Source organism: Myiozetetes cayanensis, unplaced genomic scaffold (genome assembly GCF_022539395.1).
Source record: "Myiozetetes cayanensis isolate MyiCay16 unplaced genomic scaffold, myiCay2020 scf9, whole genome shotgun sequence".
Classification (NCBI taxonomy): domain Eukaryota; kingdom Metazoa; phylum Chordata; class Aves; order Passeriformes; family Tyrannidae; genus Myiozetetes; species Myiozetetes cayanensis.
Window position 1 is genome coordinate 33,860,536 of NW_026088185.1, and position 14,183 is coordinate 33,874,718.

A 14,183-nucleotide genomic window follows, 5' to 3' on the forward strand; every position below is an offset into this window, starting at 1 on the left:
TGGCTGAGAAAACTGAATTACCAGTTTATCTGGTACTAGTTTATCTGGAATTACCAAATTTATCTTGCTAATGCAAATTGAAAGCCAGAGGCCTCATAAAAAAGTGGATTTTAGCAGTGGTTTCTGTAACTAAGTTGCATCGTGTCCCATCTCATGTTTGTGATGCCTATGTTGTTATACCCTCTGCAAAGATGAACTCAAACTGTTTAAATATCTACTAATTACCTTGTACTTAACTGACAGCAAATTCAAAACCTTACGTAAAACAGGATCAGTAAAACTAAAAATGATTGCAAAATGAAAAAGAACAGTAATACAAGTAGTACAAGTACAGTAGTGCAAGTCAGAGCTATACATCAAAAAGTGGAAATAGAGCCAAAATAAATAGGAAAAAATAATTTTAACTGGAAAAAAAAGCATAAGAAAATAATTTAGGAATTCCTCTCAAACTGGAAGAGGAAGAAGAGAATATCCAATGTAGGAAGAGTTATTTTCAGGGAAAATTTTTGAAGTAAGCATAGAAGATGAAATTACTTTAAAAATTACTCATTATTTGTGATATAAGTGAGACATTTCTCTCTTTTCCCTAATAAACATGACAAAAAATAGTAGTGAAGTAGACAAGTAACTTCATACATAGAGATGGTAATGTACATAAGCAAAGCAAATCCTCAGATTATTTACAAAATGTATATAACTTTTTCTGTACTTCCTTAAGCTCTGGGAACTTAAGAAATAAGCTTGCAGGCACACACAAAGAAACATTAGCACAGCTTTCTACTCATGAAAGAAATAAAAGTGGTTTGTGTCTTCTAAATACACATTTTTAATTGATCAATGAACTTTACTTCAAGACAGTTTGCCATTTACAATCATAATAATGTACATTAATACATGGGATGGAGTAACAGCCAAAAAAATCCTCTAATTTACTGTCAGTCTTCAAAACAGATAGCAAAATAGAAATAAAGGACAGGAAGTCAAGAGAAGGATAACGTATTATATTAGAACTTTCAAATTATGATACAAGTCCTGCAAAAGAAATAGTTGAGAAAGCTGACAAGTATCAGAAAAAAATGGGTTCTTTCCTCTCCCTATATTCATCCCTATATGTACTCCTTATATATGCATTATAAGATGGTAACAAATCCCTGAAGAACACCATTTGAAAAATACTTTTATGTGGTAGAGAACTGACGTAATTTCCAAATAAATAATTATTCAAAATGGTCAGGAATAAGACTGGATATACTTGATGAGGATGGAATGGAATCAGAATTTCAGAAAAACATCCTGTTTTTATCTCCCAAATGACAAAGCAGACACAAAATTCCAAAGAAAACCCCCGAACAGCCTTCTGTCTGTTAACTGAGAGAGATAATTGATTTTCACAGTAAATATATAGTCAGAGACTGTAAACTTTAAAATCCTTCTAGCTTTGGTTTGTCCAGGTTCTGATACATTTACTGCTTCTGAAAACATTAGTGAGCTGTGGTTAATTTTTACAAATGAAAACAAAAGGAAAATTATGCAAAACTACATGCTGTTACGAGCCTGGCTCTCTTATTTTGTTCTGATAAGAAAATTTTGTCTAAACAAGGTGTGGAACTTCTGGATAAGACTCCAGAAAAACAATGCAAACATTGTCATTTAGGATGCAAAAATATTTCTTAAGCTTTTATACTGCATATGAAGGGCTTTTTTAAAGTTAATAGATACCAAAGTGAGATAATGAACACTGACTTTTATGGCTAGGAATGGAATACAAGCCAGAACACGCCCTTCATTCATTTTATCCTGAACTTTGGGAGGTTCAAAATCCCTGAAAGGAAGATTTCATGAAATATGAGAAGTGTAGTACTAAACACGCAACAAAACCTCACGCACAGACCAACTGCCTTCAATATATTCCTGGTAAAAGGTCTACTTGAGCTGAAACTAAGAGGGCACTCAAGGACCAAAAGTATTATGATGAAAGAGTAAAGGAGTTCAAGAGATCTGAAAATGTACAGTTAAAAAAAGGAAAAAAAATTGTCCTGTAACACTCAAGCATCACAGAAAAAAAATTCTGAGCAAATATAGAGCATTATTTGTAGTTCAAAATAGTTTTAAGCTTTAAATCTAGTATACAACCAATACTGGGAGAAACTTAGGCAACTAATGAACTCTCTGTAACATTTTCACTTTAAGGATGCTAAAAATGCAAGCAAACAGATTTACAATGAGTATATTCAGGAATTTTGTTTTACTTACATATCTTTGTGATCCATCATATTCACACCTCTCGATTTTTCCCAAGCTGCCATCTGAAAAGTAAAGTTTCTCCGCCCTGTGATCAATGGTCAGTCCATTTGGTGTCAGAATATCTGTACTAATGATAACCTGTGCATTTTTGCCTGAGAGGGTAGATCTCATGATGCTCGGGAGCTGCTCATTCCAGTTAGTCCAAAACATTAAGCTGTATTAAAATCAAAATAACAAATAAAACCATAAGATACATTTTATAATTTAGTTCTCTATGAAATGAGCAATAGAAAAAAAAATATGCCTTCACAGACAACTCTGAATGTCATCTAGGAGTAATTGTGATAATCAGTGATGAATAAAAAACTCTAATAGTCAATATCCTATAAATTATAGCAGTTTCCCAGCTCATTAATTTGTACACAAGTAGAGGTGTTTTTTTGCTCTTATAGATCAGTTCAATTCTGATCATGTCTGCATGCTAATAAACCATTACAGAGAGATATAAGATGTGGAACGATATAAACTTAATTCTGTTAATGTGTACATTAGTAATTTTTAACAGTGAAATTAACCTAGAGCTTTTCCCATATTAGAACTGTGATACAGACCAAAGGACTGGGATGCAGAAGATTGATTGTGGGAAGAAAGTCACATTAATGTGCTCTACAGGAGGCTCATTCAGCCCCCTGTTACAGTTTACAAGGGGGGACAAATATTCTGGAATGAGCTGTGGATGTAATTCACAGACTGATCAGAACCTGCCCATCCTCTTATTACAATCTCCATCAGTATTCAGGTGGTTTATTTATGATACCTGGGTAAACATATTTTACAATACAGCATAAACTCTTAATTTGCATAAACAGGACATGAAGTCACACGTGGAAATAACCTTGACTACTCATCCTTGACTACTCATGCAACATTGTACATTCAGCTACCAATCTAAAAATGGGATTTAACTAGGAATTAATGGACCCTAGCCTCCCCAAAGGGGAGACAGTTACAAGAAGCAGAAAAAGCAGATTGTCTTTTTTCCAGAATTAAAGTACCTCAAATTTTTAAGACATTTATTAATAGGAGCAGAAATATAAACTCTCCCAATATTTTACTAAGAAACACAGTCTTCCTGAGAGTGGCCAGAAGAGAACTAAGGCTTCTTTGCAGGATGTTGTCCTTATATACTTTTATAGTACACTGATTTCTGTGTTAATCATGTGGGCCTATAATTTGCACACAAGAAACTCAGATTCCTTTCTGTAAATATTTATTTTTTTTTTTAATTTAAGCAATAAGAGTAACGTGTCTGATGAAATCCCTAAAACAACCAGTCATTAATTTGCATTTACCTTACTTTTAAGAAAAGCAGCTTGAATTTTTTAACAGTCCATGAAAATGTAATGGTTATTTGAAACATGAAAACATGTAAATTGTTGCACCTTAATTCTAGCAATTGCTTTATAAAATATACTAACAGTTGTCTCCTAAATGAAGAAACCAACTTTACATTTGTAGGTATTAGTTTTTCAGAGCATTAGCTGACTGTGAAATGAAGAACTGCTGCTTGGCACTGGGTCAAAATTAAAATCTGGCAAGAAAGGTGCAATACATACTTTTGGCACTCATCCAGAGCCAACACGTGTGGATGATCATCCTCCGACATGGTTATTACGGCTTCCCGGTTGAAAGCCCCTCGACGCCTCTGGTCAACCGTGTGTCTCGTGATGGAGGATGTGGTTGAACTGGTCCAGTACAGGGTGTCCCAAGCTCTGTGATAAGCAAGTCCCTCCACTGACCCAACATCTGGAAGAAGATGGTTACAGACAGAGCAAATAAAACGCCTGCTCAGAAGATGTTTGTTTTTATTTCTCTTCTCAGGGTTGATCCTGCAGACTCGCAGAGTTCAGCTATTTCAGCCTGAGTCTGTCAATTCTTTTATAATTTCTGCTGATTACTTTTTTTGAATTGGAATCAAAATCTTAAAATGTTTTTTGTAAATTTAAATTAAAAAAGAAAACTAGAGAACAAGACCACTGTCAACAACTCTGTACTATTTTGGTCTATTCTAACAATCATTAACATTTTCAGTACACTGTCCCCAGATGACATATTAGAAATAACAAGCATTTATTCAAGACAGCAATAATTTAGTCACATCTCCAAATATGACTTAAACCAAGTCTTGGGATGCTTTCATGATATACTTTTATTATTTAGTATAATCTTTCAACGTATTTTCTGGCACAGATACACATTACATTAATAGTGATCAAAGTGTCCCATCGTTATTAACTGTGTGAGTTTTTGTTAAACACCTGAAATACACTGAAGAAATGCCAACTCTGAAGGTCTCAACATCAATATATTATTTTAATAAGCCATAATAACACACTCTTTCATTCAACATAAACTGTGAGTTAGAAAGAAAAGAAAATATTAATAAGAAACTAGACCATATATTTAATGTCCAGAAAAGATAAATTCTATCTGGTCCCAATATATAAAAAGGACAGATTGTGAGGAATAGGAGTAATTATTTCCTACCATTATCTTATAATTGCTACAGGAATGTATGTTGATAACTTCACTTATTATCTTGTTAGAAACAAATATTTTTAGACCAGAAGGTTCATGCAGCTTATTAATGAGCTACAGAAGGCAAAAATCTAGAAATATAATTAGCATTACATTATGCTGGTTATTACAATTTCCATTCAGCTTGCTGAAAGATGTAATTTTTACCGTGCAATTCATACAGACAGAACAGAAAGTCCCAAAATAAGTTTTATCACACTGAAAGAGCAAACATTAAATCATAACTTTGAGGTAAATAACTCAAAACTGTAAGGCAAATAATAATGCATCAGGTTTTTGTATTTCTCTTCCAAAAGCACTTGGAGATGATCTGACTACATTTTGTGACATATCTGGGGAGAAGCTTCAGTGACTTGTCTTAAAGAAGAAACAACAGAAGACATAAATGAGATGAAATTCCTTAGAGGGAGGTGAATATCTGCAAAAATAGTTTATCTACTTATGAAATAGAATTTAGGAAAAACAAAAGATATCTCACAAGTAGTTCAAAATTAGACAGAGTTTACTTGTCATTCAGAGCAACTTGAAAATTACAAAAACCCCTTCTCAGCATTACAAAAATGACCCTTTAGTACTAATTCTGGCTTTCAAAAAGATGAGTGGGTTACATGCATTCTTTATCTGCCTTATTAATTTATTTTTAACTTTAAGTATTAAAACCATATTGAAACACAGTGAAGGTTTAAGAAATCAAGAACTGAAAAATATTCAGTTCTTTCAAACATCATGACAGAGATGTGCAAACACCTACTGAAATATTTTAAAGCCAATTGGAACATGTCTGAATGCAGGGTTATTATCAACTTTTAGGCAGGTTCTGGAGAGATTTGTCCTTACTATGAATTGAGAAACCCACACCATGCACATGTATTTTTCCCAGGGTAACCTTCCTGAATGAAACAGTTAATTCCCTCTGAGATGTAACCCACGCACTCTTCCAGCAAAAGTTTGTTACTTTTTCTGAAAAACAAAACAAAACAAACAAAAGCCAAAAAACAAACCCAAGTCTCTTTTGGGAGTGTAACAAGACACATTAGGTTTTGTTCCTTTTGCAGACAGAGAACTCCCAACTCCTGAAATCTCCACACCTCAAACACAGCTTAACTTGCCCAAACCAAGTTTTGTAACATACAAAAAACCACCTTTGACATCACAGCATCAAAATATCAGCCTTAGGATCAACAACCAACAGAGACACACACTTGTTGGCAGCGTGACTCAGAAGGAATCCTAAAAGTAATGATAATTTCTCAGCGCCAGAGGAACACAACATCAGGATTCAAAGGACACTTGGACTGCTTAAGTTATCCCAGAAGCACAAGGCCAAGCACTGCATACAATGAACCACTCTACTCCCTGACCTGGGAACAGGGATCACTCCCAGGGGCAGAGGTCTGTACCATCTAGATATGGGTTCTGATCAACTTCTTGGTCACCTCCTGCAAATCTTCCACTAAACGAAATTAAAAGAAGTTTACTAAGTCTGATAACTGCTAAAATAAAGGGTCAGGAATACAATTTTAATATAATCTACTAATTTCCATTAAAATTATATGCTGAACCCAAATTTGCAACTATATGAAATTCTCTAAACTAAAACCAATGCTCTTAGATATCAGCTCACTATCTAACTATTAAATTTCCCTGTATGGAATCACAAGTTGAGCTCCTGGGTCCCTTCCAACTTGTATTTTCTGCAATTCTATTAAAAAATGACCAAGGTATTGACATTTTCTGACCAGTTCTTTACTTTATTTGTAATGAACAAAACGAGAGCATTTAATGCCCTTCATTTGTAAGATGACTATAGGAAAAAAAAAATTCCCTTATGTAAGCTCTTGAATTTTTAACAACTTCAGCTTTGTTTCTTGTCTGAATCTGTCAAGAAACTTGAGAGCAAACTGATTACATAACATTGCTACAGTAGAGTTTTAGGTTGACAAAAGCTAATGATGTTGTTCCTGCCACAGCTAGATGTGATAAATGAAAACACAACTAGAATGATGAAACTGCTCTTCAATACGAGATGTGTTGGTTTACTTTAATTTCTACACTAAAAAGAAGAAACTCAATTTTTCCATAGGTATTAGAAAGTACAGCTTTACATTCTAACACTGGACCATGACATCATTCTGTAATTCCATGATAAGGTCTGTAAATCATGGCAGAGGAATGTTTAATTCTATGTTGCTATTTATAAAATGGTAATAACTAGATTTTCAGAAAACAGATACATGGAAGGTTATGGCATATTAGAGATGAGCAAACATTTAGCATGCAGATGAAAAATGTTTTAAGAAAATAACTGAAGTATGCAGTTTTATAAAAAACTTTGCCATATATACATATGTTCTCAGTGGAGCAGAACTAAAACAAAACATTCAATAAAACACTTTATTTCAAAGAGAACAACTTTAAAGGAAAATAAAGAAGCTAATGTTCAAAGACTGAAGAAATCTACATTTTTATGGAAACGCCAATGATTAATACTTTGACTGAAAAGGAAAAAAAACAACTCAACACCTTAAAATAGTCCGACAACAGAATCAGGCTGTGAAAACTGCCTCTAATCAGATATCCAATATCCAATTAAGGATTAAAAAAGCCTTTACTCAGAGTATGGTGAGGCACTGGCCCAGAGAAGTTGTGGCTGCCCCATCCCTGGAAGTGTTCAAGGCCAGGTTGGATGGGGTTTGGATCAACCTGGGATAGTGGAAGGTGTCTCTGCCCATGGCAGGGGTTGGAACAATATAATAAGTTATCACTGATAATAGAATTTTTTGTAAGTTTATATGTTTCTAGATTTTTTTTTTTTTTGGTTTAGAGGTTATTGATGAATCCCCAGATTCCTGTAAATCTTTTTAATAATGATAAAAGAGGGGCCAACTGAGGACAGAAGTGATCCTACTAAAACCTTTTAGCGACTTCATACTGTTAAATACAGAACAGTAGAGAAGATTCCAAAGCAACTGCATCATATCTATGCAAACCAGTAATGATATTATTTTCTATTTACTTATATAAGTCCTTCCTTAAAGCACGTTCTAGAGCACTTTTTTTTTTTTTTTTTTTTTAAAGTTAATCTATCGTTAGAAATTCAGCTATTTTAAAATATATCACAAATATGGACTCATCCTCTCTGGTGCTACAATTGGAGGATTTAGTTCCAAAAACCTACAACAGGATGAAAATTAGCAATTTGTTTACTCTCAGCTTCATATTTTTGCAGCATCATATAATATTCTGAATTGGTAAAGCATAAAGGAACTGGAAATGAAAAGAAACACATTTGTTTCACTGACATATTGAATTAAAACACTGATGGCATTAGATGCCTACAGCACTGATTAGATTTATTCTAACCATGAAGAAACAGTTTATGATTTTCACACGAATAGCATACTTAAATGAAAGGAACATTAATACAATATGATATTAATATACAAATACTCACATTATTCACCTGCCAGTGACATTCTGAATTAAATCAGTAATGGGGTGTGTAACTGATTAAATATCTACACAAGAGAATGCAACAGCTTATGATTTACAAAGGCAATGGTAGAGTGATCACATCATTACAATGCCAAATGCTATCTATCACTTTTACTGAACTTAACGAAGATAGATTGCATCCCACAGATGAGAAGCAGCCTATAAATATTGTCATGCTGATCTTCATCTGACTTTCCCAGGGAACAGACAAGCAACAAATCAATAACTGAAGAACTCGGAATAAGCTCTCTTATTATTGCAACCAGGAAATAAAAACACTAAAGGACACAAAGTTTAAATTATCCAATAGTTGTTGCCACTGGCTTTTGGTAATACATTAACTAGCTCTCCATTTCCTAGATTTGTATCTCTTTTCTTATACTTTTAAAATTATCTAGGAAGCTTACAGTAAAAACTTTTCCAGTTGTACCACTTCCATCACCTTTTTCTTTTCATTTCATATTTTACCAACTCCTTTTCTTTAGCAGTGCTGTAAAGCAAGAACAACTGTCAACATTATATTTGGCTCAAAAGCCATTAAAGTAATGAAATTGAGCATAAACAGCACGTTTATATCAGAACTTTGGAGAAGGCATTCATGTTCAGTACTGAAACACCTGCTTGATCTTTATTCATTCTATGACTTGGCTTTGACAATTTACCTCTCAGGATTCAGCCTGGCGATTGTTACACCAGACTGGTCACAGGAGGGGACCCTGATTTCTGTCAGTCTGTTTGTGTAAGATTATGGGGATGAGTTACAGGTGGTCACTGTTTGATCTGGGGTGAAAGAAATGTCTCACAAGCCATGAAGCACCTGAACAGAAGGGGTTAGATTCAAGTTTCTCACTGATGGCACAATTAGAACATTAAATAATTCTTTACTTTCTACGTTGCTCTTCAAGCATCAGAAAGCCTTTTGCTCAACAAAAATTCTATGACATTAATAAGTTTTATTATAAACTAGCCAATTGTGTCCTTGTTCTATTTATCCTAATAATACAGTTTTATTTCAAAGCAGATACAGAGCTTGCTAAAATTATACCATAAATCAGTAAACAACTCTATCATTTTTCTGTATCTTTTATATATATATATCCGTATGGGCTATAATCTATTCCACATTGAAGATTTCTAAATTTAAAAAGATAGTGTAAACAAAGGCTTTGGGTTCTTCAAAGCAAAATTAACCCTAAGTTCAAGGCACTCTATGGATGTAACCTTATTATTCCTTCAAACTTACTGAGGCAATACAAGTTAACAAGTGTTATAATATCATAACTTCAATATAGTTAAAGTATCCATGTAAAAGAGGCTTTAAGAATTCCAGACTGGAAAGTTAACCTATATGGATGGAAGTGTTTGATTAGATTATTTAAAATCTTAACAACTGCCATGGAAGAAATGTTTTGCTAATTAGAAGAGCCCATATTATCTTTTTGTGCATTACATGTGGACTCTAAAGAAACCCCAATCTACTATTCATCCTTAGCACCTTTAAATCGATACTATTAGACTAATAAGCCTTCTAATAAATATGTATAATCACACATTTTTATTATTACTGTTGAAGTAAAACCAAACACTAGAGAGATATTTGAGATATTAATGGCAGAATAGCCTAATAACCCATAATATTTTCCGGATCACATTACTCTTTAGGATAAAACAATGAAATTCAATAGATGTTCCTCTGTGTAACTTTTTCCTGAAAGTTCACCAAACAGTTTTACATTTAAGGCAACTAAGCCAGATTTGCTAAGGTAAAAATTTAGTAAATATTTTCATCAATAAAAATCTATAGGCAATGTTTACAGTTGAATCAGCCACAAACAGTATTAATTCCTCATGAATAATCTCAAATTCAATAGGCAGAAACACCTTTCCTCAATACTGAGATTGGGAATGCTAAGAACATACCATACTAAAAGATCAGTGTAAGTCAGCTCCTGCCATAAATACATTTAGAGTTTCACACCAGGAACACCTAAACAAGGCATGAAATGTGCAGGACTACATCATTCTGGAATAACAAATGCTTAATATAATATGAGATGACTTTATCCACCTACAGCAACAACTCATAGATTTTACCTACTAATCATTGTCTAGTGGAAGGTGTTCCTGCCAGTTGTCCCTGATTTTTTAAGTCCCTTCCAACCCAAAATATTCAGTGATTCTGTGATTTTCTAATATTCAGCCACATACAGAAACAAAAGATAGTGTTACCCCAGAAAACTTGTTTTCCACATTGGAATAATAAATATTATGGTTTACTATTTAAATATCCTAGAGTTAACAACAGCCTCACACTTTCCCTCCTTTAAAAAGTGAAAATCAGTGGATCTATATACAGTTATAATGAATATACAAATACATATACCATATACATATAATATACTATATACAGCTATAATGATTCCATTTATGACATAAAAAGCAACAGTATTCAAGTATTTATTTTTAACAGATTAAAAATTCCTTTCCCTGAAGAAGAAAGCTCCAAAACTAAAGGGACCTCATACAATGTACCAAAAGTAACGCTCTGTAAGAGAAATGGGAACGTAAATGCCTTTTTGACAGTTAAATTGGACCCATTTAGTTAGGAAGAATAGTAGCACACATTGGAACACCTTTAAAAGATTCAGACTGTAAAAAGCCTTACAATACATCACAGGATGTGCCACTTTATGTTAGCAGTGAAAAGATTTTTGCGTTCTACAGACATCAGTGCCTCAAGTTCAAAACAGGAGAGTTTTCTCACATAACACTTCCTTTTGTGCTGTGAGAGACATTTCACTGGCAAAATGTCTCAGTGCCTTTGTTTACACAGTTAGGAGAAAAAAACAGCTCTTTGAGTGTATCTCATCTTAATACTTTCCCATTTCTCTTTTTTTTTTTTTTTTTCCTTGCCTTCATCTTTTTTCTTTAGTTTTAACTTCATTGGTCTTCTGTCTACTGTTGTACCACTGTATTAAAGCTATTTGAATATTGCACTGTTTTTCTACAGATAAACCGAAGCAGGTTTTGGTTAAATCATGTATTGCTTCAAACTTCTACCTATGATAAACAATAATTAAAAAAAAACAAATCAAAACAACAAACTATTAGCTGAGAAACCGAAACTTAGGTTTTTTAAAAAAGGTTTCTTTGTATAAACGTAAGCTCTGAAAAAACTTAGGTCAGCCAAAAGAATATTTGTGCAAAATCATAGGCAAGGACTAGGCAAAATTTTTTAAAAACTTGCAATAAGAAAGATTATCCTGATAAAGATACTTAGAAAAACAAGAAAGAACAAGTCCCTGCTGAGTGACCAAATGAAATATTGCTTATTTCATCAGTAGAGTTCAGAGCTCAGGAAAAAATCCCCTCCAAAAACCTAATGCTGCACAAAACCCAAAGGTGGCATGACATGGCATAGCATGCACATGCTGGGCTGTTTTCTTGTTGTTGTTATTGTTTCTTGCTGCTGAAGACAGAACCCTATCAGGTACAGGGATCTTGGTGAGTTTTGAATCTGTTTCTAGTGAACTGGAACAACTTAGATAAAGTTGTTTATATGCTGTAAATCTACTTTTGCATGAGCCGAAAATGTGTTAGCTAATGGTTGTTTATGAGTTGCAAATCTGTTCAGTGAGGTGAAAATTTGTCAGATAATGGGTTGTTTATGAATTCTAAATCAATATTCAGTGAGTCGGAACTATGTTAGATAATGGCTCGCGAACGGGTTGTAAATCTGTTTTCAGTGAACTGGAAACATGTTAGATAATGGGTTGTTTCTGGGTAGTAAATCTGTTCTCAGTGAGCTAAAAACATGTTAGATAATGGGTTGCTCGTGAGTTGTAAATCTGTTTTTAGTGAACTGGAAACCTGTTTAACAAAGAGCTCTATATGTCTTAAGTGTTTTTAGCGTGCAGGAAAGTTCACTAATCTATTAGATTTGAGCAGCATGTCTGGTTTCAGGGAGGTAGAAATCCATCAGGTAAGAGATTCTTTAAGAGTAGATTTACATTCAGTGAACTAAAAATCTGGGACAACAGAATCTTGTAGGTAACATACCCTAATTTCTCTACTGAAGTCAAATACTGAATAAAGGTTTGCATGATTTGTAGACTTGAACTTAATGTGGTAGAACAATGTTGAAGAACTGATAGAACCACACTAGATATTTCCACTGTGGTTTTGAATCGCTCCCTACTAAAGTATAACTTGCTACAGGTGTGTACTAATAATTCTGGAAGAAAAAGATAGCAAAATTATTGTAACAGATTTTTTTTTTTTTTAATCCTGAAATGAAACATTATTACTGAAATCTCTCAGCTGGATTCCATTTAATAAATTCTATGTGATCTCAGATTCTTAATGTAGAAATCAGAAAATCTTAGAATTTTCTGTCTTCCAGTGAAGGGAATTACTGGTGCCAACCAATCCTACCACTGCTTTTTCCTTTATAGGTATGGTTGGTTAAATATTTACACTGTATCAAGCAGCCCCATGAACTGCCTCCTGTTTACAGCAAGAGAAAAATCACATACAGACTGTGGAATGGAGAGCTATGTAATACAAAAATACCAGCTGAAAATGAATGAGTCAACATAAACTAAGGGGGTTTAAAACACACAAAGAAGAGCAATAAACTAACATATACTGGGATGTCATAACACTTCTCATTTACAAAGAAGTATTTCTACAGAATAATACAGAAGCGTTTCTACAAAATGCCATAGTTCACATATACATCCCAAGCGTGTACAGTAAATTTCTTTGCAAGGATACAAAATTTCATCTGACATTCAATTATTCAGAGTGCTGACTCTGCTAATGAAAAATGAAATCAGGCATATTAAGTTACAAGTAGAAACACTTCCTAACAATTTCTTAAAACTATAATTCTCGACTATGCTTTATGGGATGCCTTTAGCTCTTGTAGAACAACCTATTATAAAGTAATGAGGAACACTTTATTGTTCTTTCAAAACCCAATTTCTATCTGCATTGGTGCTTCACCAGTATTTATTTCTCCTCTTTGTTTTAAATGCTGAAAATTCCAGTGGCTTTTCATGCAATACCTTTCAATGTCTTCCTATAATACCAGAGTTAAAATAGTGCTTGTGTGTCACCACTGCACATTTCTGTGAGCTGTCTGTCTCTCACAGAGCTAACCTCAACTCTGAATGCCAAGGTTTAAAGCTTTCCTGGGAGTAATGAGAACATCCTGACAACATTGCTTAGTTTATCTTCACCATATTTTAACACAGATGCCACTGATTCCTCTAAAACAAACAAACAAACAAAAAAGGCCTTGTATCATACAGAATCACAGAATGGTTTGTGTTGGAAGAGACCTTAAAGATCATCTCGTTTCATCCCCCTGCCATGGGCAGGGACACCTTCCACTAGTCCAGGTTGCTCAAAGCCCTGTCCAGTCTGACCATAGGCAACATAAAATAAAACAGCAGAAATTCCTGTGAGGAGTAAAAACTATACAGGTCTTCAGACATTTTGGAAAACAATTACTGAAATAAATTTCAGCCTTCAAGAAGTACTGGTAAAGGACAAGTAACAGAAGAAACAAAGTATCTACATCTGATAACTGACTACAGAGGAATGAGTTTTACAGCACATTTTAGAAAAATTAGGTTAGGTTAAAAAAAAACCCAGAAATTTTTACAATTTACATTTTTGTCATAAATATTTATGGCTTTATTTATTTAAGGATATATTTCTTGCATATTCATGTTCAGAATTTACTTGAATTCCAATTTCACCATGATAAATACTGATACCTTTTTACAAACACCATGTTAGTTATGTTAGACTTTGTGAAAAGATTTCACTGTAGAGAT

General features: G+C 33.8%; 1 protein-coding gene across 7 annotated transcripts in view; it reads right to left on the reverse strand.

Moving 5' to 3' along the window:
• LRP1B (LDL receptor related protein 1B) overlaps positions 1 to 14,183 on the reverse strand; it is a 670,422-nt gene that overhangs the window by 136,240 nt on the left and 519,999 nt on the right. For all 7 annotated transcript variants that reach the window (XM_050339267.1, XM_050339266.1, XM_050339263.1 and 4 more), the window contains 2 exons: positions 3,861 to 4,050; positions 2,254 to 2,458 (listed from right to left, as the gene is read on the reverse strand). In XM_050339267.1, coding sequence (XP_050195224.1) covers positions 2,254 to 2,458; positions 3,861 to 4,050 — 395 coding nt within the window. The remainder of the gene's footprint in view (positions 1 to 2,253; positions 2,459 to 3,860; positions 4,051 to 14,183) is intronic.